This window comes from Archocentrus centrarchus, chromosome 24 (assembly GCF_007364275.1).
Source record: "Archocentrus centrarchus isolate MPI-CPG fArcCen1 chromosome 24, fArcCen1, whole genome shotgun sequence".
Classification (NCBI taxonomy): Eukaryota; Metazoa; Chordata; class Actinopteri; order Cichliformes; family Cichlidae; genus Archocentrus; species Archocentrus centrarchus.
The window spans coordinates 33148918-33176024 of NC_044369.1; the positions used below are offsets into that span (position 1 = coordinate 33148918).

The following is a 27107-nucleotide window of genomic DNA, read 5'->3' on the forward strand; positions in this document are numbered from 1 at the left end:
CCTCAAATATTAGAAACAACACAGCTGCAGACACACAACATGACCACAATGACACAAACACACACCTCCGAAGAAAATGACCACAAAGCAGCACAATGAAAAAGACACAAAACAAAGACATCCAGACGACAAAAAAGACACAATAAGAACAAAGACAAACAAAACCAATTCAGAAGAGGCACAAAATGACAAAGCACCCCAAAGAAACACAAAACTATCAACTAAAACTTCAGATATTGCAGTGTTTAATCTTTGGAGTACAACAACTTTCCCATCTCTCTCCACACTCTGTGTGGATACTAATGTGAAACCTGTATCAGTAAATGTACAATAGATTTCTTGTTGGCATTAATCAGAAGTGTTTCACTCGGTGCAGCTGATCACTCATGCCTCGAGCACTTTGTTTGTATGAGAACAGGTCCCAGTCTTCCCTCAGTTCACTCGACTGGTCTGACTGCATATCTCATGATAATATCATCAGCAGTGTTTATTTAACTTAACAAAGCTAAACAACACAAGTCAGCTATGAGAACCTGCAGTGGGAGTGTTGCTACATCCACACGGCTGTTGCTTTGTCTTGTGAAAGTTCTGCTTTTAAAATGACCTTTTTGTTGTTGTTGTGAATACGCTGATGTTCCATTAATGGAGTTCCCGTTTAGCCAAATGTCCTGAATCTGAGGTTCAAGTAATGGGCCAACTGTGCTCTATGAGGAGGAGGGGTCATAGGGGTTTGGTTCTTTGTGGATTGGGCGGCAGTCGGGGCACAGGTCCTGGCAGTTCAATTTCCGGCTTCAGGAACATGGACTGTCACCTCTGTAGTGGGAAGGAGTCTGATCTAGTGCTTGAGACTGAGAAGTACCATCTAGTTATAATGTGGCATGCCTCAACAGCCTGGGGTCTGGAACTACTGGTATCCCACAGCGCCGAACTGGGGGAATACCAGCATACTCACCCCTGCCCACCGCCTCTTGAGGGCAGCTCTAGAGTGATAAGGGAGTGGATCAGAGGGTTGCTGCCCTGTGCCTTTGGGCCAAGGAACTGGCTCTGGCTATCATTTGTGCTTACGCTCAAATGACAGTTCAGAGTTCCTGGCCTTCTTGGGTGCAGTGTTTGAGGTTGGCTGTACCAGGGACTACATTGTATTGTTGGGGGACTTTAACAGCCCTGTGGGCAATGGCAGTGTGACCTGGAGGCATTTGATTGAGAGGAACAGCCTGCCCCATCTGAACCACGTGGTATTTTGTTGTTGGACTTCTGTGCTAACCACAGCTTGTCCAGAACAAACAACCATCCATCCACCCATCCATCCACCCAGCCATGCATCAATCCTTTTCCGCTTTTCCTTTTCCTTTTTCCTTGGGGTGGGGGTGGGTGTGCTGGAGCCTGTCCCATATGGAAATTTGACAAACCTTATATTTCAGGTAATCCCATTTATCCCTGCAGGTTGTAATATTTGAGTCTTTTATTATATTATATTATATTATATTATATTATATTATATTATATTATATTATATTATATTATATTATATTATATTATATTATATTATATTATATTATATCATGTATCACATAATTTCCTGACAGAATGGAACACATGAAAGCATGAATAAACATTTTCAGTAACCTTTATTCCTTTGATGCACATGTACGGGTTTGAAAATAGGTTTAATGAAGCAGTGGTCTGTTAAAGGAGCAGCAGATATTGTAACGTCTCCAGATTAGGGCTAGTTTCTGACATATGCCAAAGGTCTCATCTAGATTTGACCGAGTAATCTGGTTTAAACCAGGTGGGTACGCTCAGACTTGGGCATCAGGGTTTATGGAGCGCCTTGCATCTCTCAAACTAAACACATCAGCAAAATCAAGTAAAACTGGGTTGTGATGATAACACTGATATCTTGAGGGACTTCTATCAAACCACTCCTCCATCATCATATTGAAATTTATTGAATTTATCAGCTGGATACCTAAAACACAAATCATTAACAGCATTTGTATTTTCAGTTATCATCTCTTTGTTTTGTTTACATTATTATACCCATATATATAATTCCCAAGATCAGAAAGTGATCTCTGACTTCAAAAACACAAACTATCCTGAGTCCAAAATGATCCTGATGCTGCTTCCCAGGAAATGTTTTCAAAAGAATGGCGACACCTGCTGGCCTATTTGTGCCATGGCTAAATCAAACTTTGTCTCCATGTTGGTTTGACCAAAATATTTCCTCCATCAACTCAGTGAGTTTCTTGAAGGAAAAGACTGAAAACTCATTTCATTTTTTCTGTGTGTGTTATGTGAGATACAAAAGAGTGGAGAAGTAAAGAAAAGCAGTGCTAAATCAAATTCATGAAATAATAATTAATAAGGTAGGATCCATATAAAGTCCTGAATATAACAAAGTCCTGATCTACAATCAGTTTGTATTTCTACTGTTAAGTCTCGATATAACAAAGGCAACAACTGGCAGCTTAACTTTGAGCATTTCTGCCTAAATGTGCAAATAACACAAAAGCAGACTGTAGCCTCCAGGCTGTGTACGGGCTGTTTGACCAAGAAAGAGGGCGATGGAGTGTTGTGTCAGATGACCTGGCCTCCACAATCACCTGATCTAATTCCAGCTGAGATGGTTTGGGAATCGGGATGAGTTGGACCGCAGAGTGAAGGCAAATCAGCCAACAGGTGCTCAGCACCTCTGGGAACTCCTTCTAGACTGTTGGAAAACCATTTCAGGTGATGACCTCATGAAGCTGACTGTGGGAAAGCCAACAGTGACCAAAGCTGTGATCAAAACAGGAGGAGCCGACATTGAAGAATGGAAACATATTTGTTTCATACTTTACGTTTTCTACGTGATTCCTTATGTGTTCCTTCAGTCTGGATGACTTCAGCATTAATTTACAATGTAGGAAAAAACCAAGAAACAAAAAAATAAAAACACTGTGTCCAAACTTTTGACTGGTACTGTTTACTGACTGGTGCTTCAAAAGGATGTTATTATATCTAAATGTTTGCTATAAGCAGAAACGTGTTTGTATGATGTTAACAAGAAGATGATCTCTGTCTCACTCTCCACCCTGCCAGGTATGCCTCACTGTGGTTGCTGCTGAGTTGTGAAATATTAACAAGAAGGGGTCTCTGCTCGTTGCCAGCTGTGAGTTATGTTGTTCCTGATAACAGGATTCATTAGACACCTGTAATTCTGTCACTGCTTTATTTCAGAGCATCTTTGTTTTCAAGGCATCGTGTTCAGTTTACACAGACACAGCCAGAAAGCTCCAATATGCTCAGCACAGCTTTGCCTATGAGTGTGGTGATTCTTATGCTTTTGGCATCAGTTTGCCTTGGAAAGTTTGGAATCATGACAACAGGCTTCAGAAGAGACTCACAAATCCACTGAGAAAAATACGGACTCAGGGAAAAACGTCCTTAACACTCCCACTCTGACTTCCTGTAAGATCTTCTCCTGTGTCCATGCCAAAGTACTCTGATGAGGTCATTCTGATTCCACAAGGTGTAAAAAAGGGTCAAATCCCCTTTGACTTTGTTAAATAATTATGATCTAATACCTGTGACCATTTAATAATTTAGTGCTTTCCACAGACATTTGAACTGGGGATCAAAACATGACAACAGGAATATGCAGAGAATAAGCATTTTAATACTTATTTCCAAACAGCTTAGATTTGTATACAATTATAAACATGTAGCGTATTAATAAATATAAAGCAGGGAGCACAGCGTTAAGGTTTAACAAAGAAACGTTTGTAGACTTCTCTGGAGCCTGACCTCAGAACTCTGGGAAAACGCGCTTTATTTTGTAAGTTATCACCGGAAGTTGTTTTCCTTCCCGGTGCTGATGCAGGAACGTCACGTTTTTATAGCATCATAGCTGTGCAGGCTCACTACACGGGCTTGTTTATCTGTAATACACAAGTGCGGTATTTGAATATTTGCGTTATTACTGATTTAACCGGTTTAACCGCGAGACGCTAACGCCGCCAGGCTAACCTGGAAGTTGTGCGTGTGCTGAAGTCAGATTCATGACGCTGTTATCGTGATCTGACGACGTCACGGCCGTCCACGCTGATGACGTGAATGTGGTTATTTGTTAGCAACCGGCGTGGAAACGGTGGCGGTGTGGAGTCATGAGTCTGCTGCACGGGAGGAGCGGGTTAATCGGGCTCGCTGTCGGGGCTACGGCCGGTTTGGGCTTGATTGCCTTCATAATTTACAGGGAGATCAGTCGGAGGAGATCCCAGAGGCTGGTGCTGGAGGCCCGGCCAGCGTCCCGGCTGTTTCTCGGGGCGGATGGAGCAGCCTTGCTGGATGCACAGGGTAGGCTGGCGCTGGCCTCAGCTGGTCAGTGCTGTTTGTCTCCTTATTTCTGAAGAATTTAAACCTCTGCAGCATCCCTTTGTTACTTTTCTTTTAAGGAGGCAGCACGTCAGGGGCCAGCTCTCATATATATATATATATATATATATATATATATATATATATATATCATCATCTTCCATCTAGTACTGCGATACCGCCCGACAGCGAGTAAATACAGGGCCAGTACTGCTGATACTACGTATGTAGGTGAGAGCAGTGAACCAACCAGAGCGCATTTTTGTAATTGTGGTTACAGGCTCAGCTTCTAGTCTTTAAAGTGTCTGAATGTCGTCTATAGGTAATCATTCAGCTGAAGTAGCACCTGTGACAGTAACACTTCAACATTAACTAATGCTGAAAACCGGCAAGTGTCATGATTGAAACACTGCTTTCACCACTGTATGAGCTACCTGGATATAATTTTTGCCTCTCTGACCTCTGACCTCCGTGGTGGGGTCAGAGGGGTTTCCTTCCTCCTCGCAGGAAGCTGCTCTCACAAAGCTCTCCTTTTCGTGGTCTTTCATGTGTTTATGAGTTGGAGTTGCCGCAGTAGGGAATTTCCTTACAACACGCATCACTGTTTGCAGTGGTTCATCCATCATCTTCCACTTATCCACTCCCTGCATCCTGCATGGCTCTGCTCATGTGACCTCAGGACAGCTGAACAGCGGTGCAGGGAGGAGGGGGCGGAGCAAAGTGTTCGTGCAGGAAGGAGGTGTTTGCACGGTCTCCTTTCTGACGAATGTACTGAACTTACAGGAGTTAAGCTAAGGCGTCGATACTGTTGGTATTTGGATCAGTCCGCCCACCCCTATCATCGAGACCAGTGGTTCCCAAAGTGTGGGCCGCGGCCCTCTGCTGGACCGCGAAGGTTCTGCAGGTGGGCCGCAAAGGTAGTAGCATATTCAGGTTGAAATTAGTCACAAGGATATACAGTTACATATTTATATAAATGTATTTATTTATATATAAAGTGAACTAAAACTGGTAATAGGAGGTACTTAGTTTGTGATATTACCCATTACTCTGATCTAAATTTACTGCTCTTGTATTGAAGTTTGTGTCCCAGTGGCAAGTGGGTCACATATTGGCATTAGCACTTTACATATGACTGGGTAATATTAGTAATTTATAGCCAACAGCCTGTGTTGTTTATGTTTTTTTTTTAAGGAAATCCATCACTTTCTTTTGTATGTTGATGAGAGTGAAGACAGGCTTCTGGCCAGGAAAATTTCACAGGCCGGCACTGTCGGAAGTCCGGGGGAGGGAGGGAGGCCCTGTGGGATTTTAGACTTTTTTGCTACTTTCCCACCGCCGAGGTTCCAGAGCTGGAGCAAGTTCCCGTGCCGATCCCAATGAACCAGCGAAACACTTAAGAACGGGCCCGCGTTCCCACCGCATTTCTCTGAACTGCTCCTTTACGTATGAGTGTGGGCGGGTCCTCGTCTGGACACGGAAGCTGAAGCGCACAAACGTGGGAGAACACGCTCTCCTTTCTGTGCTGCAAATATGTTTTAGGGTCCAAACCAAACTACTGCAGCATCTGTGTGCAGCACAGAGGGAAACACAGACAGCGATTAGAGCAAGACGACAAGTACGCACTTTGTGTCCTTTTATCTGTGATATGAAATGATACAAAGCAGCAAGTTCAGCCTTAGAGCCCAACCTAATTCACAGCCGTGAAAATCGCTTCGCTTTTCTCATGTAATACACATGTAATATGGTAGAAAACTGGATGTTGAGACGGCAGAGTCACGCCCTTCTGCCACTTTCGGCACGGGTTCCTGGTTCCAGACCAGCTAGTTTGAGGGGCTGGAATTGAACCCGTTTTTCGGCCGAGCACCGAGTGTTTCGGCGGTGGAAAACCCGCCTAACGGTTCAAATTACGGCTCCGGCTCCGGAACCCTGCTGGTGGGAAAGAGGCTTTTAAGTGGGCTGCAGCACTCTTGACTTTGGGAACCACTGCCCTAGACAAATAAACACTGCCACCTTGTGGCATGACATGAATTGCCATCACAAAGAACATGATTAAGAGGGACATGATTTCAGTGGATTCCATCAACCACGTGGAAACATCACTGAGTGTTCAGTAGCATGTCTTTGTAAACCCAGTGCAGTCGAGGTTGGCGTATAATGACCAGTGTGTGAGTTGAGGCTGGATTATATTGCCATTCATTCATGTTAAAAATGAAGCATGTCAGTCTTTGATTGTCTCTTTTTCAGATTTCCATTTTTGTAAATATGATTTACTTTATTTTTATAAATTGATGGGTTAACTGTACCAGCATATTAATACTAATGCCTTGTTCCTGTTCACTAAAACGTCCCTGTGGAGGTGTTTCAGACAGGTCACACCAGGGGACCAGGACATATTTATACTTTATATCAGTGTCACTGCAACCTGGACCAGAGTGTTTATACTGGGAAGGTTGGAGATATGGCTACAGTACTTATTAAATTGCAGCAAGTTTAAAACATTATAGTAACTCCTGTCTCCTCCTGCAGAGATGGAGGCCCAGCAGCAGGCTCTGGCAGCAGTGGAGGCTGTGGTGCAGGGACTGTCCCCAGAGCAGCAGCTGGAGCTCAGAAACCAACTGGACCAAGTACTGAGCTGCGTGGCCTTGCTGCGGTCAGAGGTAGCTGAGCTGAGGGGAGGTCTGCAGGACATTGCCTTGCAGATCATTCAGGATGTCAAGTGAGTTGAACTGTGCCACATAGAATCTGCCCTACAGTACTGTGCAGAAGTCCTGAGCGTTCTTTATATTTTGTCAGGTCGAAGTCCGTATCTAATTCAGTGTTTGGTATGACTCACCTTCAGCACAGTTTGAGCTCTTAGGCAGCTTTCTTGTAACTTCTTTAAGTAGTCTTCAGGAAAAGGTTCTCCAGGCTTCCTGAAGGACATTTCAAAGCTCTCTTTTGGATGTTAGCTGCCTTGTTATGCTCTGTGCCAAGATGACCCCACACTCCTTTAATAATATTGAGGTTGGGCTCTGGGAAGGCTGATTTATGACTGACAATGTTCAATTGTGCTTTTGGTTCCTATGCTCTTACTGCATTGGCAGTGTGTTTGGATTCATTGTCATGGAGAAGGAAGCCGCAGCTAATCAGACACTTTCCAGAGTGTCTCCATATATATATAATATTTTTTTAAGGATACACTGCACACCATGCTGGGATCTTCCAAGTTTTGAGGGAATAGCTTTTTGGGAATTACCTTATCCCTGGTGGTGCAAAAATACTATTTTGTGCCTGTCACACTGGGTTATGTTTGGTATTTTTCATAGATTTGACTAAAAAAATGGGAACAAAGGATGTGTTTCAGTAACAGGCTACGAGTAACAAAGTGCCTAAAGAGCCTTTTTATTAAAAATGGCTCTTTGCTAAGTTGTCTGTTATATGTAGCCACAACACTGGCTCATCCCTTGAGTTAGGAGCCTTTTCGCCTGAATGACTGAATGAATCAGAGTTAAGAGGCTTAACAAACAAACAAGAAAAACATCTGTCTGAAGCTGCTCTGATACAAGGACTGAAAATGAGCCGATGTCCAGAGAAAACTCTGAAAGAAGGCCTGGAGAACTACTGCTCAACAGCACTTTAAAAAATTACAAGAAAGTGGCTCAAGACTTTTGCACAGTACTGTATCAGTCTGGTGAAAGAAATCCTAATGATTGGGGAGTATTTGATATGTTATTAATATTAGGTTTGGAAAACTTGTGTCGTGGTAAATATTGTTCTGAAGTCTGATCATTCCAGTTGGATTTCCCATCTTAAACTCTGGAAAATATTTGGGTTCCAGGTTCAGATGAGTAATGGTACATCACACTGATAAGTGTGGATCATTAGTGTCTGGAGTAAATGTGTTCCAGTAATGGGATGATAAATGAGGCTGATGTTTGAGTAACAGTTGTCCTGCTCACACTCAGGAAGGGGGTGGAGGACAGTCAGCGGGTACGGCGGCGGCGTCACGTGGTCCACAGAGAGCGCACCGACTCATCCAGCTCGATTTACTTCACTGCCAGCCAGGGCATGACCAGCACCTTTGAAGAGACCAGTGAAGGGGGGTATGTCACCGGTTCAGCCCAGTGTCCTACACTCGCTCGACTCTTTGCCTGTTCTGTAGACTGTACTCTGGGGCAGACAGCAGCAGCAGGACATTTCCCGGTGGCCTGAGGGTCGTTTTATCTGTGTGAACTTTCATGTTGAGTAGTTTATGGGCTGTGCAGAGTCCAAACATCAGGCATTGTGCTCCCTTTCTCTCTCTGCGTGACAGAGATGCTCAGATGTTCTCGGTCTCTCGGCAAGGCAGGTACCGCGGGGTGGCTGTGGTTCAGGAACTCGAGCATCTACAGGTCATCTACTAATCGGAAGGTTCGATTCCTGGCTGCTCCAGTCTGCGTGCCGAAGTATCTGTGGGCAAGATCCTGAACCCCGAGTTGCTCCCAGTGTATTCATCAGAGTGTGAATGGGTGAATGCAGATGTGTTATATTCAGGGCTCTGAGCGGTTGAGTAGAAAAGCACTATATAAGAACCAGTCCCTTTACTGTGAACCAGGATGTTAGGCACAGTCGGATAATAAGGAGAGACCAGACAACAAAGCTTCAGTGTAAGGAGAGGCCGCTCGCCTCTGTACATTTATAGCAGCTATGACTGGTGTGCTCACTGACCCACAGCAGCATGAAGTGGAAATCAGCCTGTCGCAGGTCACAGTGAAGGTCATTTGATTGATTAAACAGGTGTTCTTGGTGTGTTCTGTGTTCTGGTGGCTGCAGGTCCAGCAGGGTAAAAGAGCCTGAGCAGCAGATTAGAATCAAGTAGAATAACATTGATACATTTTCTGCATCACCAAATGAATACATGAACATTCCTGTGACGGTGTGGAGCTTGGCTCAGTGCTTTCAGTAAGGTACAGCAACATATTTACATGAAGTGTGTTTTGCTATCTTTGTGGGGAATTTCCATTGACTTCCATTCATTTCTACAGCCTAAACCTTACCTTTACCCTTTTCCTAACCCTAACCATCACATACCTAACCCTAACCCTAACCTAAACTCAATTCATACCTTAGCCCTAACTCTGACCCCTGACCCAAAAACAGGGTTTCCCCTTGTGGGGACAAGGTTCCAGTCCCCACAAGGAGCAATTGGTCCCCACAACGTAGTATATGTCAGGAAAAATGTCCCCACAAGGTATTATAAACATACGCGCGCACACACACACACACACACACACACACACACACACACACACACACACACACCCCGGCTATGTGCTCAGTATCAGTTACCATGGTGATTAGCCAGGTAAAAAGAGGACACCCTCTGATCAGGATCCAAGTGTGTGGCTGTTTAAGTAGGTTTGTTCACAGGCTTATTGATCTTAATCTGTAAGACAATTAGAGATAATTAACTGGTGCTGGAGTCCACATTAAATCTGCTAAGGCTGTGTTCTGTACTTTAAAATGATTGTGGTAAGTAGCACCACTGTTGTTTTGTTTTTTTAAATTATAGATGATTTTCTCAAAGGTTCAGTGCATGCTAACCAGGCAGCGCTGCCCTTCTTCTGTATATGAAGACAGGCTGAGACGCTGCTGCTGTGAGGCATTAAATGACAGCCTACAGGTTGGCAAACAGGAAGGTCTGCAGCTTGTTGATTAGCAGGGACTGAACTTTCAAAATAAAATGCATACATATATAATACCTTCAATGCTTTGAGCACCACACAGCCAGCTCTGATCACCCCTGACTGGGGCAGTGGCAGAAATGTCAGAGGCTTTATGTTTCATAATGTGCTTGAAGCCAAAACTATCAACAGCTACAGGAATGGTTACAGTAAATAAATAAAACATGATCTTTGGTATTTGGATGAACTGAAACTACTGAAAAAACTACTGAAAACCAGCAGAATCATCTGCAATACAATATGAAATTCAAAGTAAGCTTTAACATATTTAGAATCACCAAATAAAAATGAAGTGACCTTCAGTATATGTCGTAGGTACTCCACGGCCTATGCTGAGTCAGACTACACTGATCGTGACACGGATAGAGAGGAGGCTGAGCAGGAGCAGGAGCAGGAGTCTGAGGATGAGGACAGGAGCTGTGCCACAGTCCTTACCCTCTGCCAGGATGGCTCCCAAGAGGAAGAGGTGGAAGAGAGGGGGCTGGAGGAGGAGGATGAGGAGGAGGAGGAGAGGCTGCAGCTCGTGACCGAGGTTCCCAGTGGGGAGCTGGCTCTCCTGCTGGCTCAGAGTGATATCCTTCACACAGGAGATGCCAGTTTAAAGGCGGAAGGCTTTCAACTGCTAATGGACAACAGAGCAGAAGTGAGTAAGAGGACGCTGACTGCTGGTCACGTGACAGGAAGCTAACGATGCAACAGTAACAGTGATTATTATTGAGATTGTTTGTGAAAATTGGTCATTACAAAGAGCAGACATGAAGGATACATTTATCAAGGGCAACAATGAAAATTTCAATACAACAATAGTCTCAGAGGGGAAACTAAAGCGATGCTGTGTTAGGTCGTTACACTGAGGCCTCCGGAGTCCGGAGCAGTTCACCAAACTACTCTGAAATGCTCTCAGGCCACAGCATCACCTCTGCTTGTCACAGGTCTGACAGAGATAATCAATAATGTCACAATCAGACACGTGGATGCCCAGAAAGTTTCCCAGCTATCTTTAAAGCCCACATTGTTTTTAGTTATTCACAAATATATCACTGATATATCATCATGTACAGCTACTTTTAATACTGCTGATATTTGTTTAGACTCTCTCTGATTGATCTTTCTGATTTAACCTCAGTAGTTTCAACATGTCTGTTAGACCCCACTCCTACTAGACTGCTCAAACGAGTCCTTCCATTAATGAATGCTTCAATCTTACAGTGTATCTCTGTGACTGTGGCCGTGTATGGCAGTAATTACTTTAAAAGCCCTCACCTTCCCCAGCCGTCTCACCTCCAACCTTCCTTTATCTCAGGCCCCATCTTATCTCACAGCTCACCCCAAATGAGCACTTCACTCTCAGACTGCTGGCTTACATATTGTAGGGTCTTTACCCACAATATACGGTGACTGACTGACTGTTGTGATTTGGTGCTATATAAATAAAATGGAGTTGAACTGAACTGAGTTTAGTGGCATTCATAGAGGTGAGCCAGCCATTTTCATTGATTTTCTAAATCCGAATGCAGCGGGACCAGGTGGGCTGGGATGATGTGTAAAATGTAAATCAAAAGAGAATTTGCAACAATTTGCAAATGTCATTAATCCATATTTTACACAGAAAGTTTATGACAATTTAAAAATGAGATATTTTGCTATTTCTTAAAAATATTGGCTCATTTTGAATTTGATGGCAGCAACATTTCTCAGAACAGTCAGTGCAGGGCAACAACCAGCCAGCAGTAAGTGGTTGTAAAAAGAAACACATTAAGGAACATTTTGTTACTAATTAGGTTAATTGGCAACAGGTCAGTACGATGATGTGGTGTAAAAAGAGTTATTAGAGAGTGTCTCAGAAATAAAGATGGACAGAGGTCCACCAATCCACCATGATGATTTAGTACGTCTGAAGGGTAGTACAGTACTTTGCAAACTCTGTGTTCACAGACGCGACAGACATGTTTCAGCACCTGAGCACAGCCAGGCTAAGAAGGAGGAGATGCTAGCAGGTGATGATTTGTGACCAACAGTAAAACCAAGCTCGGCTAGCTGCACTCGCTAGTTGTGCTCCGTATGACGGGAAGAGCAAGCAGAGGATGGAAATGAGGGAAGTTGTGTGGTGGAAAAGCAGGACATCAAAAAGCTCCTCTCAGGATAGAAGGTCACATGCAGAAAATCATTTTCAGTTTCACTGTGTGACGCTCCACCACAATGCTGCTGCTTGTTTCAGCAGATTCACACGTAACATTGGGAAGTGTGTCATCAGTGACAGCATCTCACTTCATTTACTTACACTTGCAAATGCTGCTGCCTGCAAACATCAATAAATTGTTGCTTTTTTTGTATTATGACAAATATTATTACCAATTTTCTAGAAATGTTGTGATATCATTTTGAGGCGACATCATCCATCCCATTCTAGAGGTTAAAGGAAATGATAGATGCCCTGTGGTGAGTGAAGCTGTCACTGCTCTGCTGTTGTGTTTGTGTTTGTGTGCGTCGACAGTACGGACACAACAGGGAGTTTCTGTGGAGACTGGCTCGAGCCTACAGCGACATGTACGAGTCCACCGAAGACAAACAGGAGAAGAAGACCTACGCACAGCAAGGTAATGGACACACACACACACACACACACACACACACACACACACACACACACACACACACACTATTTTAAAGATTATTATGGGTTATTTAATACCAATCCACCTCAACATTCATGCTCTACATTTACAGCTTACAAAATGCTCTGAATACTATTAGTTAGGAATTTCTGAAGTTTGGCTCTCGGGGTGAAATGTCCCCACTGGTTTTATTCTAAGCCTGAACATAAAAGACTTTCCCACTAAATTGTTTGTAGTTATCAAATGAAGACAAATAAAATTTCCAAAAGTGAATCTTAGTATTCCTTTTCTCTCACTAAATTTTTCATGGACCAAAGGAAAGATTGAATCCCTTGAAACTTTATTTACAGGAAAGTTTAAATGTTCATAAAAGATAAAGATCGATCTTTGTTTTGAAGTCTTCAGATCATTTCAGCCTCATCTTCACTCAAACATTCCCATCATCTCCAGGATCAGACATTTTTCCATCAGTGAGCTTTATCAACACGACCAATGATCGATCATTGATCACTGATCAGTGTGTTCTGTGTCAGCAGCTTCATCCAGATCAGTGTGATGTAACAGTGATGCTACAGTAACTACAGTAAATGTTTCAGAGGAACTGACTGACAGTCTGACAGCTGCAGCTGCCTCATTATAAATGCATGACATCATCGCTGTCTCCGTCCTTGCAGCCTGATGAGTGAACGACTGTAAAAGCTTCATGTTACAAAAATAACAAACTAACGTCTAACTGGGATTTCAGAGCTTGTAGAAACATAAACGTCTGCAGATGAATTCGCTCCTCTGACGCTCTGACAGCCACTTCATGAAGGAGGAAATGAATGGGAGTGTCAGACAGGTGGGTCAGGTGCAGCAGGAGGGGCGGAGTCAGAGAGACACTCAGAGGTTGTTGGATAAAACCTGCCAGGTTAGGGTCACAGAGGCTGTTACCATGGTAACTGACTCAGAGTTGGAGTTAGTTACCATGGTAACTGACTCAGAGTTGGAGTTAGCTCTTCCTGGAGTTCAACAAACTCAGAGTTTTTGGCCAAACTGAACAGGGCTCAGCTCTGCATTAATTCTGCTTCTTGGATGTGGTGGGATTTCCTGTCCCACCACATCCCAAAGGTGCTCTGTTGGATTGAGAGCTGGTGACTGTGGAGGCTGTTTGAGTGCAGTGAGCTGTTCACAAAGCCAGGCTGAAATGATTTGAGCTTTGGGACATGGTGCATTATCCTGCTGGATACCACCATTGGATGATGGGTACACTGTGGTCATGGACGTGGTGAGCAACAATACTCCCGTGGGCTGTGGCATTTAAACGATGCTCAGCTGGTATCGCCCACATCATTACACACCCTTCTACCTTGGTAGAAGGTAGGACAAGGGCCATGATTTAGTGTTCTTTACACCAAATGCTGACCTACGACCCTGCAGCAGAAATTGAGACTTCTTAGACCAGGCAACATTTTTCCAGTCTTCCACTGACTGACTGAGGCCCATTTGAATTATAGCTCCACCCAGTGTGGTCTGCTGCTGCTCTGTCCCATCTACTTCAGGCCTCCATGTGTTGTGTTCAGATATGGTCTTCTGCATACCTTGGATGCAGACCTTTACATTGGTGATTAACTCCAGAGCTTACCATGTGGTTACCATCATAAGCCAGTTTGTGTCCAAAATGCCTGAAAATGACTGTAATCTGGCATATTTTACATTATTTAAATGTTCATTAATATGAATAAATAAAATAAATGTCTGATTTCATTTCCCACAGACCAAGACGACAAAGAAAAGTCAAATGGGGTCAATTATACAACTGTCACTTCATTTGTGGGGCATGGATTGAATAACTGTTGGGTCTCTGTATAAAAGAAGATGATCGTTGTACTGACAGTATGTAACAGTGTAACAGACTAGTTCAGACTGAATAAGGAGACCACTGTGGTGCTGCATCAGACCACAGCAAGTGCTCTTCTCCACGTGCTTCCTTTGATTCCCTTTAGTTAATACTTGTGTTTGCACATCATCAACAGGCGGTGCTTCTGTGCATTGTGGGAAGGCTGTTGTTACTCTGTGAGCTCATGTTGCAGGTCGCGACGAGGCAGAGCTGGCCCTGAAGAAGAACAGCCTGAATGCAGAGTGTCACAAACGGTAAATCCTCATGAACACAGAACTTTCACAGAACTCCGGCTCTGAATTCCCATCAGCGATCGTTTGCTTATTCTGTGTTTGTGGCTCCAGGTTTGCGGTGCTGGCTGGACTGACCTCCCAGCATGAGAGCATGCATAGCAAACTGAGGAGCAGCTACATATTGAAGGTAACCCAGGCAGACCCGGTGCAGGGCAGCAGTGTAGGTTCAGAGCAGCTCAGTTTATTCGGATCATTTTTTCCATCTAGGAGCATCTGGACCGAGCACTTGCCCTCAGAGACGATGACCCCGTGTGTTTCTACCTGCTTGGCCGATGGTGTTATGAGGTGACACTGCAGGGCCTGGTGGTGATTCTGGACTTCTGTTCTAATATCAGAGGTGTCCAAGTGCTTCAGTGCTTTGTCTGTGTGTCTATAGGTCACCACTCTGGACTGGTTGGAGAAGGCGGCGGCTGCTGCCCACTACCAGAGCACCCCCACCTCCACACTGCATGACGCCCTTGAGAGCTTCCTCAAGGTATGAATCTCCTGTAGAAGTCAGACTCCTCACTGTCAGGCGGTTTCAAACCTCTCATTCAAAGTGGGGTATGCTGGTGAGCTTTCAGTGTGATGAGCCAAAATGCATTCTGCTCCTGGGCCACATGTTCCTGGCAGTGTGTCCTGTGTCTAATAAAGACACACTTGGATGGAGGAGGGATCAGTGTGATGCCGAGGCTCTTCACATCTCTCTGATCAGTTACCTTCTCCGCTGTCCTCCATCCTCTGGATGGCAGAGAGGTGCGATATCAAAGCACTGAGGGAGGATGACTCTATAAATCTAAAGTGAGTTTGTCTCATTTAGTTAAATGCCTGCTGCCTCGACTCCTCTGGAGGTGCTAGGAGAGGAAATGAGAAAGGTGGCTGGTGTTTCATCATCGCCCTCAGGACTCTGAGAACGTGTTTTCCTGCTGTGCTTCATCAGTCTTTGCCCTCATTTTGTGAGCTGATGTCTTTGTTTTTGTGTGACCTTGCAGGCGGAGGAGCTCAGTCCAGGATTCTCCAGGACTGTGAGACTGTACATCGCCAAGGTAACACAACAGATCTGCTGATCCCACACTGTACACGTGTGATTGTTGTTTCCCACACATTAATGTGCTCACAGGGACGTGTACTAGATTTTCCTGCTGTCCCAGATCACGTCCTCAAACACAGATTCTTCTCATCACCTGTCAGGTTTATAAGGAGGCTGCAACCTTTTGGCTCTACATACGACTGATCCTTAATGATAACGTTCAGTGACTGGATGAGATGGCTCCAGCCCCCTGCTGGGCTGCACTGCCTAAGAGTAGAGACTTGCTTGTACTTTGGCATCAGTAAAACAGGAGTGACATGAAACCCAATGAATATCTGTTATGTCAAAACTGAGTGCAAATGTTCAAATGGTAAAAGCCAAGCAGTAGCCACTTCTGTGCCATCAGTGAGATTAACCGTGGTGCTGTCTTTGGCTCACAGTGTCACAGAGAGCTGGGAAACATCTCTGAGGCCACAAACTGGGCTGAGCTGGCCCTGAAGATGCCTGCAAACACCAATGATGTAAGAGCACACCCCCGTCCCCATTTAAATCACCGCTGCAGCATATTCACCATCGTTCTTGTTCTGCCCATTTGTAAGGATGAAGAAACATGTAAACTGGAGGCGGAGCTTCAGGGCTTGACTGACAGAAGCAGCTGACTGGCGGCGCGCACACCGAGCATCCCTGCTAGCCGATGACACCGACCGGCTGCCTCACGGGTGGATGTTTGAAGACTGTCACTGTGAAATGATGAGTTTGATGTTCTGCCAACTTTAATGATTTGCATTAACATATATTCAGTCTGCTAGATTTAATGTAACTGAACAGCCCCTCCATCTGAATTCAACAAGCATGCTTACAGAGTAAAAAATGAAACCCTGTGTTTGCTCTTAAAGACAAGCGTCGCAGGCTCTGGATCATTGACATTATCTGGTAATCCAGGAGGCTGTGTGTGATTTAGTTGTTCTTCAGTAGGTGATTTCACAGTAGTTGAGAGCAGCAGGGCTCCATAGTGGGACTAACCTGCTCAGCTGTGGCTAAGAGCTGCTAATCCAGTTCAATCAGGGACCTTTGGAATAAAACTATTCTTTCCTCTCAGTGGATTAAACATAGTTTTTGTGTTGTACTTGTGTTGTCACTGTTGGGCTGAGTGCGTCTCGCTCTGTGCTGCATGCTTGTAGCTGTAGAGAAAGCAGCAGATAATCAGGATCAGATGAGACCGGCTGGCTTCTTCAGGTCTTATCGAGTCCCTGCTGTACAGCGTGATGTAAAACCTTTGTAACAAACTTCTTGCTGTTGGAGGTCTGTGTGGTTATCAATGTGAAAATTCTAATATTTTCATCCTCAGTGCTGTTTGTGTATCAGATGTCACTATAAAGGCAGGGAGTGGATATCAGACTGACACTCGGCTGTTAATACGCACCGATGTGAAACAGATGATTAAAAATGTTTTTCATTTATGGCAACACGTGAGCTCGATCCAGAATGACTGCAGGAAGTCGTCATGAACGGTAAAGGAAATTTAATTAGCTCTGAAGTGTTGATACAGGAAGTCCTGAGAAGGCCAAACAGACACGCAGCTTCTCACAACTTCCTGCCACACAGCCAAAAAAGGAACAGAGGAAAAACCTCACTTACTACTCAAAATACTTTATACAAAATCATTTTTGACCACTCAGCCTCCAACTACAGAAACACTGCATTCAGCAAACAGAGAATTTTTAGTCACTCGTGTTTGTGCAGTTTCACAAAACGTTATCAGATTAAGATCCCCACAAATTTTATACATCTTTATACTTATGAGATGCAGCTCCTGTCATTACGTAGAACCACTTTATTTTTTCTAGATACTAATTCAGAATGATTGCCGTGTCCCACAAAGATCCCAGCGAGGATTTTGGGTGCGTTCCCTATGATGCGTGCATTTCATCAGAGCCATGGAGAGCGTTGCTGTTACACTGTGTGATGACAGATGTGCTCACAAACTGGCAGCTGGAACAAAGAAAGCCCATTTTGAAGTTCGTCAATCGGAATGATTTTCTTTGTTCTCTGACCTGGGAGAACAGTTCCCAAAGAAAACGGGGTTAGGGTTACCAGTGAGAACTTAAACTTCATTACCAGTGAGCACCAATGCATCATATACAATAGCTTTCCTTTTGAACGTGCAGTTTTCCCCTTACATGGCAGTGTGTTAGATCTGAGTGGAACACACCAAACTGATGTGGATCAGAAGGAATAAACTCAAAACATCTGCTGAGATCTTTAGACACGACAGCGATAAGCATCTCATTTTCACACTGTGCTTTAACATGAAAGAACTCCCAGTCTGTGGAGGGGCCCACATCTCATCCAGCTGTTACATCACTGAATGCAGCTCTGTGGTCTCATTCCATATCAAACCACCAAATTCCATATCAAAACACCATGACGGTGTGAGGTCACCCTCTCCCTCACACCGCAGTCCCAGAGTCAGCAGGTGCAGCTCGCACCCAGCAGCTTTAGTCCTTGGCGTCGCCCACTCCGTCAGCATTGATGGCAAACATGGCTTCGGCCTCCGGCAAGCAGGGCGAGTCGTAAATCTTACAGATCCTCGTTTCGCCTCGGCCCTTCCTGAGGTACAGGCTGCAAATGAGAGAGCGATGTTAGTCAGAGCGACTTCCACTGATGGCAGCTACTGCTGTCAGGAATAAAAGCCCACCGTGTGGTTGAGGCGTGAGCCAGAATGTTGCCGCCGATTGGTTTCTTGGGATCTGCAGAAAACATGGCTGCCCCATCCACCTGTGCTACCACTTGGTTGGTTATCACCACAGCGACGCCAAACTGTGTCGACAGAGGTCAAAAGTCATGTTTTAGATGCTTGCTGGGTTGATGTGAACCTCAGCCACAGTAAATGTAAACACCTTTGATCAATTTTCACACTTTGACAGCCGTGGGAAGCTGTGTGTTTGTACACATACAGTTTATGCTGAAGCGAGCTTCTCTGACTGCACTGATCAATGATCAGTCAATCAAGCCTGAATACAAGTCAGGGTGTCTCCACCTTTAAATGAACACAAACTGGGAGGTTTGGGGAATCGCTAACGTACACACTCACTGCACTGAAGTGATCCGAGTCCACACCAAAGCCCTGAGAGCGTCAGGGTCAAAGTCAGCCCACACCCAGCTTTTTAAAGGTCTCTCTGTGGCCACCACAGCTGAGACGTCATCAAGCTCAAATACGTCATTACTGCACTGAAGCAGAATTTTCAAGCATCTGTACTGGAGTATTTATTTTACTTTTACGCCCTATATTTTTATTTTTGTACTTTCTCCTTACATTTTCAAAACAGGCTCACTACTTTAAGACTGTTATTTCCCATCACTCCCTGCCTTCAAACCAAATGGAGAAAACAACACGTAAAACATGGGTGTATCTCTCATTGGTGCTTGAGAGGCAGAAAACATGATCTATGGATCGTTTATTGCTCTAAAGTGGGCTGGAACAGTCCAGCATTTTTGGTGCACATGTCCATAAGCTGTGGTTGTGGTTTTTCAGCATCTAACTAGCACTACAGAAGAGAAGTGAGCATAAAGGCAGCTCATCTCCAATGCACCATTTCTAAGAGCTCAACAAATATCAGCAAACACACAAACTGTGTGTCAGCGTGTCTGCTAGCTGGAGGCACAGCTGCTGTTTCCCAAAGGAAGTTCAGTCAGATGGAGAAGGATGAAGAAAGACTGGACAGGAAGGAGAGAGGAGATTTTCAAAATAAGGGCCCTCAGAGACGTTTGATAACCTGGACATTTAAAGCTTGTATTAATGCCCTCATTCATTTGAGTTTTTTTAAATCAGGTACTGCTGAAGTTATGTTTTTTCTTATTGTGAAACGTGTTGCAGTACAAACTGAGGTAAATTAACTTTTTGTTCTTCAAATGAATTGTAGGTCTTTACTTACAGTGTGAAGCTCCTTGAGGCTGTGAGCTGAACATACTCAGCAGTTATTTCAGGCTGCACGGGTTAGTTTGCAGTACTGTGAAGTTTACAGTGATGTACTGTGTTGTACTGGTGCAGCGTGGTGTTCATCATCAGTGTAATAAGACCAATGAAATTCAAGCTGATGATGCTGATTACATTCACACAATGAATGAGTTCCACCTACAGCTACGATTCCACAGAGTCACCCATCTACATAACTAAAGTCTGTACTCCCTAAATATTCTTTTATTATTAATAATGAGGTTCAGTTAGCCTTGCAGAAAAATAAATGGCAGAAATATCCTCCAGAGAGTTACTTTTTTTTTACTTTGAGTACATTTCAGAGCCTGTACTTTAACACTATTACTTGAGTAGAGAAATTCAATCAGTACTTTAACTCTCAGTATTTTAAATAGAAGTGTCTATACTTCCACTTAAGTGAAAATGTATGTACTTTTTCCACCTCTAGTGGCCACTGATTTGTGAAGCGTACTATCCAATCAAATGTGAGAGCTGAGCTGCCCACCTCGTCAGCCAGCCTGAGCAGCATGCGGAGGAAACGGCCCAGGTGTCCCTGCCGGGCTGACAGCTCCCCTCTGCCTGAGTAGTCGGTTCTGTACAGAGCTGTGGCACTGTCCACTATGAGCAGAGCATACCTGACACACAAAGGGACGAAGAATGTTAGCCTGCATGTTCACACTCAAATCTCAGTGTTTTTATTATTCCTTGTGTAGGGACAAATGTGTGAAACGCCACAGACCACAGCCTTTAAAAGCCACGCTAGTTTGCGATATCCATCTCTAGTTGGGCTTAAAAACTGTACAATAAATACATTATGAAAGACACAACTCGAACACAACCAAATCTAGACAGACAACAGCACAGGGCACAGGCTGCTGTGTAACAAAAACAACAAAACAAGGCAGCAGATTATTCATAACTGACTGACCTTTAAAACTAATTCAGTTTTATTTATATAGCAGAACAAAAGACACACTGTGGAGGAGAGCCAGAGATTAATAATAACTAATGATTAAATGCAGAGGTTAATTGGTGATTCTAAATTGTGTGAATGAGTGTGGGTGGTTGTGTGTCTCCCTGCGACAGGCTGGCGACCTGTACAGGTGTACCCTGCCTCTCGCCCTATGACAGCTGGGATAGGCTCCACCCCCACGCGGCCCTGAACAGGATAAGTGGAAGAGAATGATGGATGGATGACAAATGCAGAGTGAAGAGCACTATTGGGGTGATATGATACTATGAGGTCTTTGAGATAATGCGAGGCCTGACTGTTCAGGGCCTTATAGCCAATAAGAAGGATTCAATTCTGGATCTAAAGGAGAAAATGAAGAGAAGCCAATATGGGAGAAATCTGCTTTTTTTCTAGCAGCATTTTGGATCATTTGGATAATAATAAATGATGTTTAAGCAATGTTATTTGTTTAATATGTGCATTGAAGGACATATCCTGGTCAAAAATGACTCCAAGATTTCTCACAGTGTTACTGGAGGCCAAAGTAATGCCATCCAGAGTAAGTATCTGGTTAGACACCATGTTTCTAAGATTTGTGGGGCCGAGAACAAGAATTTCAGTTTTATCTGAATTTAGAAGCAGGAAATTAGAGGTCATCCAGGCCTTAATGTCTTTAAGACATTCCTGCAGTTTAACTAATTGATGTGTGTCATCTGGCTTCATTGATAGGTAAAGCTGAGTATCATCTGCATAACAATGAAAATTGATGCAGTGCTTTCTAATAATACTGCCTAAGGGAAGCATGTATAATGTAAATTGGTCCTAGCACAGAACCCTGTGGAACTCCATAATTAACCTCAGTGTGTGAAGAAGACTCCCCATTTACATGAACAAATTGGAGTCTATGAGATAAATATTAGTGATGGTGTGATGAATCTTCGTGAAGCATTGAATCTTTCCATCCAGTTGGTGAACCCATGAATGTTTGTGATGCCAATACATAAATTATTAACTTATTAATATGGTGTCTGACTTTATGATACTATGGTGGGGTCAAGAGGGGAAGTGGAAACAAAGTGGGGAGAGGGTTGTGATGTGAACGTGATTGTGTTATTTAATTATTGCTTAATTTATTACTATGTGCATATCTTATTATGAGAGATCGTTCCTCTTTCTGGGTAGTTCATAGCAAAAAAAAAAATTAAGCTCAAATAAACTGCAAACATCCATCCATCCATTCTCTTCCACTTATCCTTTTCCAGGGTTGTGGGGGGGAGCCTATCCCAGCTGTCATGGGGTGAGAGGCAGGGTACACCCTGTACAGGTCGCCAGCCTGTCACAGGGCTAACACAGAGAGACACACAACTATTCACACCTGTGGGCAATTTAGAGTCACCAAATAACCTAACCCCAGTAACTGCATGTCTTTGGACTGTGGGAGGAAACCCACACGGAGAACATGCAGACTCCACACAGAGAGGCGCGGGCCAAGGTGGATTCAAACCCAGACCTTCTAGCTGTGAGGCATCAGTGCTAACCACCACACCGCCGTGCTGCCAACAACTAAACTGCAAACAAACTTGTAATAAAGTCCCAAATCCACAAACTGTGGGAGGATCCACTGGGATTTGCTGACGCTTATATTTCAACTCGCACACCATTTCCTGAATGAGTCGCAGTACGGCAGCTTCAAATGTCATTAACTCAAGCCTTAACGCACCTCACAAAAATCTTCCTGGAGTACTCGACGCATTTCGAAGCCTCGACACAAAGACACATCACTACTAAATATGATTCAAACCACTGCAGCACATACCTATGGCATGCTCTAATCTCTGTAATAAAATGTTATGGTCAACAGTCTCAAAGCTGTACTGAGGAAGGAACAAAGCAAGGATATAGATAACAATTTTGTGAAACACATACCAAAACAATACCCTGTTCCCCCTCCAGAGGCGGATAGTAACTTCTGAACGTAGTGAAACACCAAATAACTGGTTCATGAGTGCCATCACTGAACATCATCCACACCAGACACATTAAAAGTGCATCTTCTGGCTACGTTTCCTGATTCTTGGTTAAGTGAAATTAGGCTAAAAAAATGACCATCCTCCAGTGATTACCTAAACTTTGTTACCTGGTCCTTAGGTTTGTAACTGACCTGGACTCAGCCATCATGGCAGAAGCTTGATAGAGCAGCTGAGTCTGGTGGTCTGTGTTGAAGGCTCGGGCATAGGCCACATTATCCAAAACGTCGCTGCCTACCAGCCCATACCTGAGGACAGAGGGATACACAACACATACAGCTCCAATAAAAACAAATAATAAAAACAACAACATGAAAATAAATCATGTGTTTGTTATACATTTATTTATTCAGTTATCATCCCCATTTTCCTTTTTGGCTGTGTTGAATGCTGAAAACAAAGGACCACAGTGTAGGGGAGATGTGCCATCTCACCTCTCAGCTACAGCAAGGAGCCTCTCTGGTCTGAAGGTGCCCTCTGTGTCGATGTACATGGCTTTACCTTCTCCACCTCCCTGATCGATGGGTAGCTGTGGATACATCAACACAACTGATTGTAAAGTGTTCCTAAAGGTCTCTGAGCAAGCAGCTTGTGATCCTCCACATCACAAGCTGCTCTGAATTCCTATTTATGGACAGCAACTGACTTTTACACAACTTCTGGCACCACTGAGGCTTCCTGAACACACAATACCTGACAGGTGACAGCGAGTGTGTGGCACAGCTGGGTCTTCCCTGTCCGAAACTCTCCAAACATTTCTGTGATGGAGCCCGTCTCAATCCCACCTACAGGAGAGCAAAGGGGGAAAAAAATCAAATCAAACAAGCTCAGGAGATCTGACCTTCACTGGCTATCAACTGTTTAACTATAACTACCAGGCTGGTCCTCTCAATGACACGTGAGCTACATGAAACCAACCCTGCAGAAGTTTGTCCAGCTCCTTGGAGCCTGTAGAGATCTGGATGATCTCTGCTCTCCTCTGGTGGAACTCGGTAGCTGTGGTAAAGCCCATCGGCACCAGTTTGGCAGCTTCAGTCTGTGAGGGAAGTAAAATAAATAAAAAAATACTGTCAGCGAGGCTTCTCCTCAGTCTCCCGCCAGTCCAGTCTTTAGGTTTAAGTGGGTGACAACGATATCCCCCCCCCCCCCCCCACCACAAGTCTGAAGGGTCCACGTCTGTTTACTCCGGAGGAGGCTGGAAAACTTTGGGAATGTTACTGAGCTGTTACTGAGATGGTGGGCATATTAAGATATTTGTTATCTGATTACTTGATGCAATAATCGATTACTAAAATAACTGATAGCTGCAGCCCTGCGCTGATACACATACAGATATGACTGCAGTCCGTTTTCCTGCTGTGTTCTGTAACAGAAGACCTGTGCATAAGCAAACAGATGTGCTCCTACAATTAATCCCTACTGTCATCTCCTCCACACAAACACATCTCACACTCTCCTCTGAGAGGAGACTGCTGCTTCTTACCAGAATCTTGTCAGCCTTGGCCTCACTGATGCCCTTGATGTTGAGCAGCTCCTTCTTGGGTGCATAGGCCACGGCTTCGATGGTGTGAAATCCTGCATCCTCCAGCTTTTTGATGTCGCTGGCACTGATTCCACTTTGCTGTGTGCATCAAAACAAGAGCGAGCGAAGCCTAAATTCACTGACAGAAAGAAAAGCTTTCCGCACACAGGAAGTTTTTCAAGACTCTCCATAACCGAAAGGCCTGCACTGTGTTTACTTCATGACTACAAAGTTACTGATCCTGCAGACCTACTCTGGAACATGTCATTTCTGGCTTTCCTAGCAGCTACACACAGTGTAAAGGAATTTCACTGATCTGGAAGCTGTAATAGAATGATAGGATCCTGAAGCCTAAATCTTGTACTAAAGCTGCAGCACTTTGGTTTTCTTTAGTTCTCAAATCCAAGTTCCTTTAACAAATACACAGCTGGAATTTCAGTCAGACCTACCTGTGTCACAGGGCAGTGACTCTGACACAGTCAGGATTTTTGTGTTTTAATGCCACCCTTCCATCCCGGCCGGAGCATAAACGGATTTCCCAAACATTTACTATGTGTAGTTATTTACGAATCCTTACTGTGACAATTCAACACTGCAGTTTAAAAAGACATTTTTATTGCCACAACAAGCTGTGGATTTGTGTGCCCACCTCTGCACTGTTACCAACAGAGAGCCCACTCAGTGAAGGGTGGCTGTCCTGTCTCTGCTTTCCTTTGTTCATTATCAGCAGTTATAAATGCTCATACTGATACTTCAGCATTAATCCTGGCTTCAAACAGACGATGTTTAAAGTGTTGTTTCTGTCATACAGCCCACTCACACACACACACACACACACACACACACACACCATCATTAACACGCTGCACAGTCACAGGAAGTGAGATTAAAAAAAGGCCAAGTTCAAAGATATGAAATCAATCAGTGCCTCCCAGCTGACGCCCCAAGAATCAGCTGATTTTGTTCGTGTAGAATTAATTTGGACTTTCACACTGATCAAATCACCTGAGGTCCTGCAGGCTGAGCTCAGCTCGGAGCCAGGCTCAGCTCTGGACTCACAGCTAATGGAAAAATAGTGACTTACAAGGCACCAAATTTTAAGCCATACCTGAATATACCAAACATTTATAAATGGAATAACTAAATGACAATTTATAAGTATGAAATTAAGCTGAGAAGGCACAGTAAGAAGCCATTTCATTTGCACACTAATGGAGCCACACTGGCCCAAAACGACAGTAAGCACTTTAGCTAATGTGTGCCAGCTCGTCACAGCTGAACGGAACAGCTCCCACTAATCAGAAGGACCAGGATCCAAGTGCGTTACACACCTCCAGTCTGCATAACGGCTGTGGCCCGAAGTTTTCTTCCTCCTCCACCGCAGCCTCCACTCTGGCTTCGCTCCTCATCGCCATGATCCGAGAACCAGCTCAGCGCCTGACGGAAGAGCCGAGACAGAGCAGTGTTCATGCTGTAAGCCTCTGCGCTTCAAAGCGACACCATGTTACTGCACACAGTAAAACTGTGACGCTTTCCCCACATTACAGCAAATCCAAGAACGAACGTTACCACAGTTTAATATCCAGCCGTCAACCGGTCACACACAGCGGGCTAACAGCTGTTGTTGGCTGGTGAAGCAGCTGAGCTTACCTTCTTACCGCTTTCTTGTTTCCCTCAAACTCCACTGTGAAACTCCCGCGCGCAAACACACAGTGACGTTGCACCACAGCCCTCGAACAGTGCTGCCAACTCCTCAGTAAACAAGGCAGCTATTGGCTGTCCTAAACGTCGCTAGAAGCCGCTAAATTACGTCATTTGTAGTCGTAATCGAACCTGTACGTGTACCTCTGGGGTTAATCCACAGGTCCAATAACACCGGGAAAAATCGCTTGGTTTGTAGCGACAAAGCCGTTAGTTTGGCGCAAGTTTGTGCTCCACTCGGGAGTCCGGACCACACGAACCAGCTCCAAACTGAGCTTCTGTTTGCTCCTCACGCTGTTTGACATCTCTGCTTCCTGTCCCCCTTGTTTGTGTAATAATAATACATTTAATTTATGAAGAACTTTACAAAAGTTGGAAACAACTCTTTTTTGTTTTAATTTCTAATGTATTGTATGCAATAAAACATGGATTTATCATTTTAGTATACAGTTTCATTGCTAAAAGAAAATGAAGTAGGTCAGTGTCTTATTTTAATTTGTTCATTTTTTTGTGGGCCGGTCTCTTAGAAAAAAAAAAAAAAGCAAAGAAAAAAAAATCCAACAGCATCGGCCCCTTGCTGGCTGATGGACAACAACAACAGAGGCCGGTTGTATTACATATTTTGTACACTGCCGCCGCTTGACAACAGCGCTCTCTGCAGGTAGACGGGCCCAGGCTGGAGCCGAGAGTCCCTGCACTGCCTCTCCTGGACCATAAATTTTGCTTTAGGAAGGTTCCTGAGAGTATCTGTGTGGCAGACACGATGAGAGCTGTTGGAATTCTCCAGATAGAAGGAAATGTGCTTCAGTGCGTCCTTTATTACCACCTCTAACAGATGAATCACATCCTTATGAAAAGAGAGGAGACCTTACCTTATTTACCTAATTTACTTTGTTTATACTCCACTCTGCATTTAATCATTAATTGATATTAATCTCTGGCTCTCTTCCACAGCATGTCTTTCTCTCCCCTCAGCCCAACCTGTCGTGGCAGATGACCCCCCCTCCCTGAGCCTGGTTCTGATGGAGGTTTCTTCCTGTTAAAGGGAGTTTTTCCTTCCCACTGTCGCCAA

At 44.2% G+C, this 27107-nt stretch overlaps 2 protein-coding genes across 4 annotated transcripts; one reads left to right on the top strand and one right to left on the bottom strand.

Annotated features, from left to right (window-relative positions):
• Positions 1-3866: 3866 nt before the first annotated feature.
• On the top strand, positions 3867-17175 carry rmdn3 (regulator of microtubule dynamics 3). Of its 2 annotated transcripts, XM_030722319.1 has the most exons (13): positions 3867-4338; positions 4525-4587; positions 6886-7075; positions 8304-8441; positions 10377-10704; positions 12556-12658; positions 14749-14809; positions 14900-14975; positions 15056-15133; positions 15225-15323; positions 15820-15873; positions 16298-16378; positions 16457-17175. In XM_030722319.1, the coding sequence occupies exons 1-13, from the start codon at positions 4149-4151 to the stop codon at positions 16514-16516; spliced, it is 1521 nt and encodes a 506-aa protein (XP_030578179.1). In that variant the 5' UTR covers positions 3867-4148; the 3' UTR covers positions 16517-17175. The 2 variants fall into 2 exon arrangements, with proteins under 2 accessions (XP_030578179.1, XP_030578180.1); XM_030722320.1 differs by lacking the exon at positions 4525-4587 and having other exon boundaries at positions 16457-16975.
• Positions 17176-17268: 93 nt separating this feature from the next.
• On the bottom strand, positions 17269-26185 carry rad51 (RAD51 recombinase). 2 transcript variants are annotated; one of them, XM_030722345.1, is made up of 10 exons: positions 25985-26185; positions 25666-25771; positions 24296-24433; positions 23731-23848; positions 23506-23597; positions 23247-23341; positions 22947-23060; positions 20339-20468; positions 18556-18677; positions 17269-18479 (listed from the first exon to the last, which is right to left on the bottom strand). In XM_030722345.1, the coding sequence occupies exons 2-10, from the start codon at positions 25747-25749 to the stop codon at positions 18356-18358; spliced, it is 1017 nt and encodes a 338-aa protein (XP_030578205.1). In that variant the 5' UTR covers positions 25750-25771; positions 25985-26185; the 3' UTR covers positions 17269-18355. The 2 variants fall into 2 exon arrangements, with proteins under 2 accessions (XP_030578205.1, XP_030578206.1); XM_030722346.1 differs by having other exon boundaries at positions 25904-26031.
• Positions 26186-27107: the final 922 nt, after the last annotated feature.

Excerpts from the sequence above, each read along its gene's own strand:
- rad51 (XM_030722345.1), bottom strand. The coding sequence starts at position 25,749 with ATGGCGATGAGGAGCGAAGCCAGAGTGGAGGCTGCGGTGGAGGAGGAA. Across the intron at positions 24,434-25,665 it reads AGCCGTTATGCAGACTGGAG|CAAAGTGGAATCAGTGCCAG; the intron begins GTGTGTAACGCA and ends TGATGCACACAG. Across the intron at positions 23,061-23,246 it reads CTCCTTGCTGTAGCTGAGAG|GTATGGGCTGGTAGGCAGCG; the intron begins GTGAGATGGCAC and ends CTCTGTCCTCAG.
- rmdn3 (XM_030722319.1), top strand. The coding sequence starts at position 4,149 with ATGAGTCTGCTGCACGGGAGGAGCGGGTTAATCGGGCTCGCTGTCGGG. Across the intron at positions 4,588-6,885 it reads TGCTGATACTACGTATGTAG|AGATGGAGGCCCAGCAGCAG; the intron begins GTGAGAGCAGTG and ends CTCCTCCTGCAG. Across the intron at positions 10,705-12,555 it reads TAATGGACAACAGAGCAGAA|TACGGACACAACAGGGAGTT; the intron begins GTGAGTAAGAGG and ends GTGCGTCGACAG.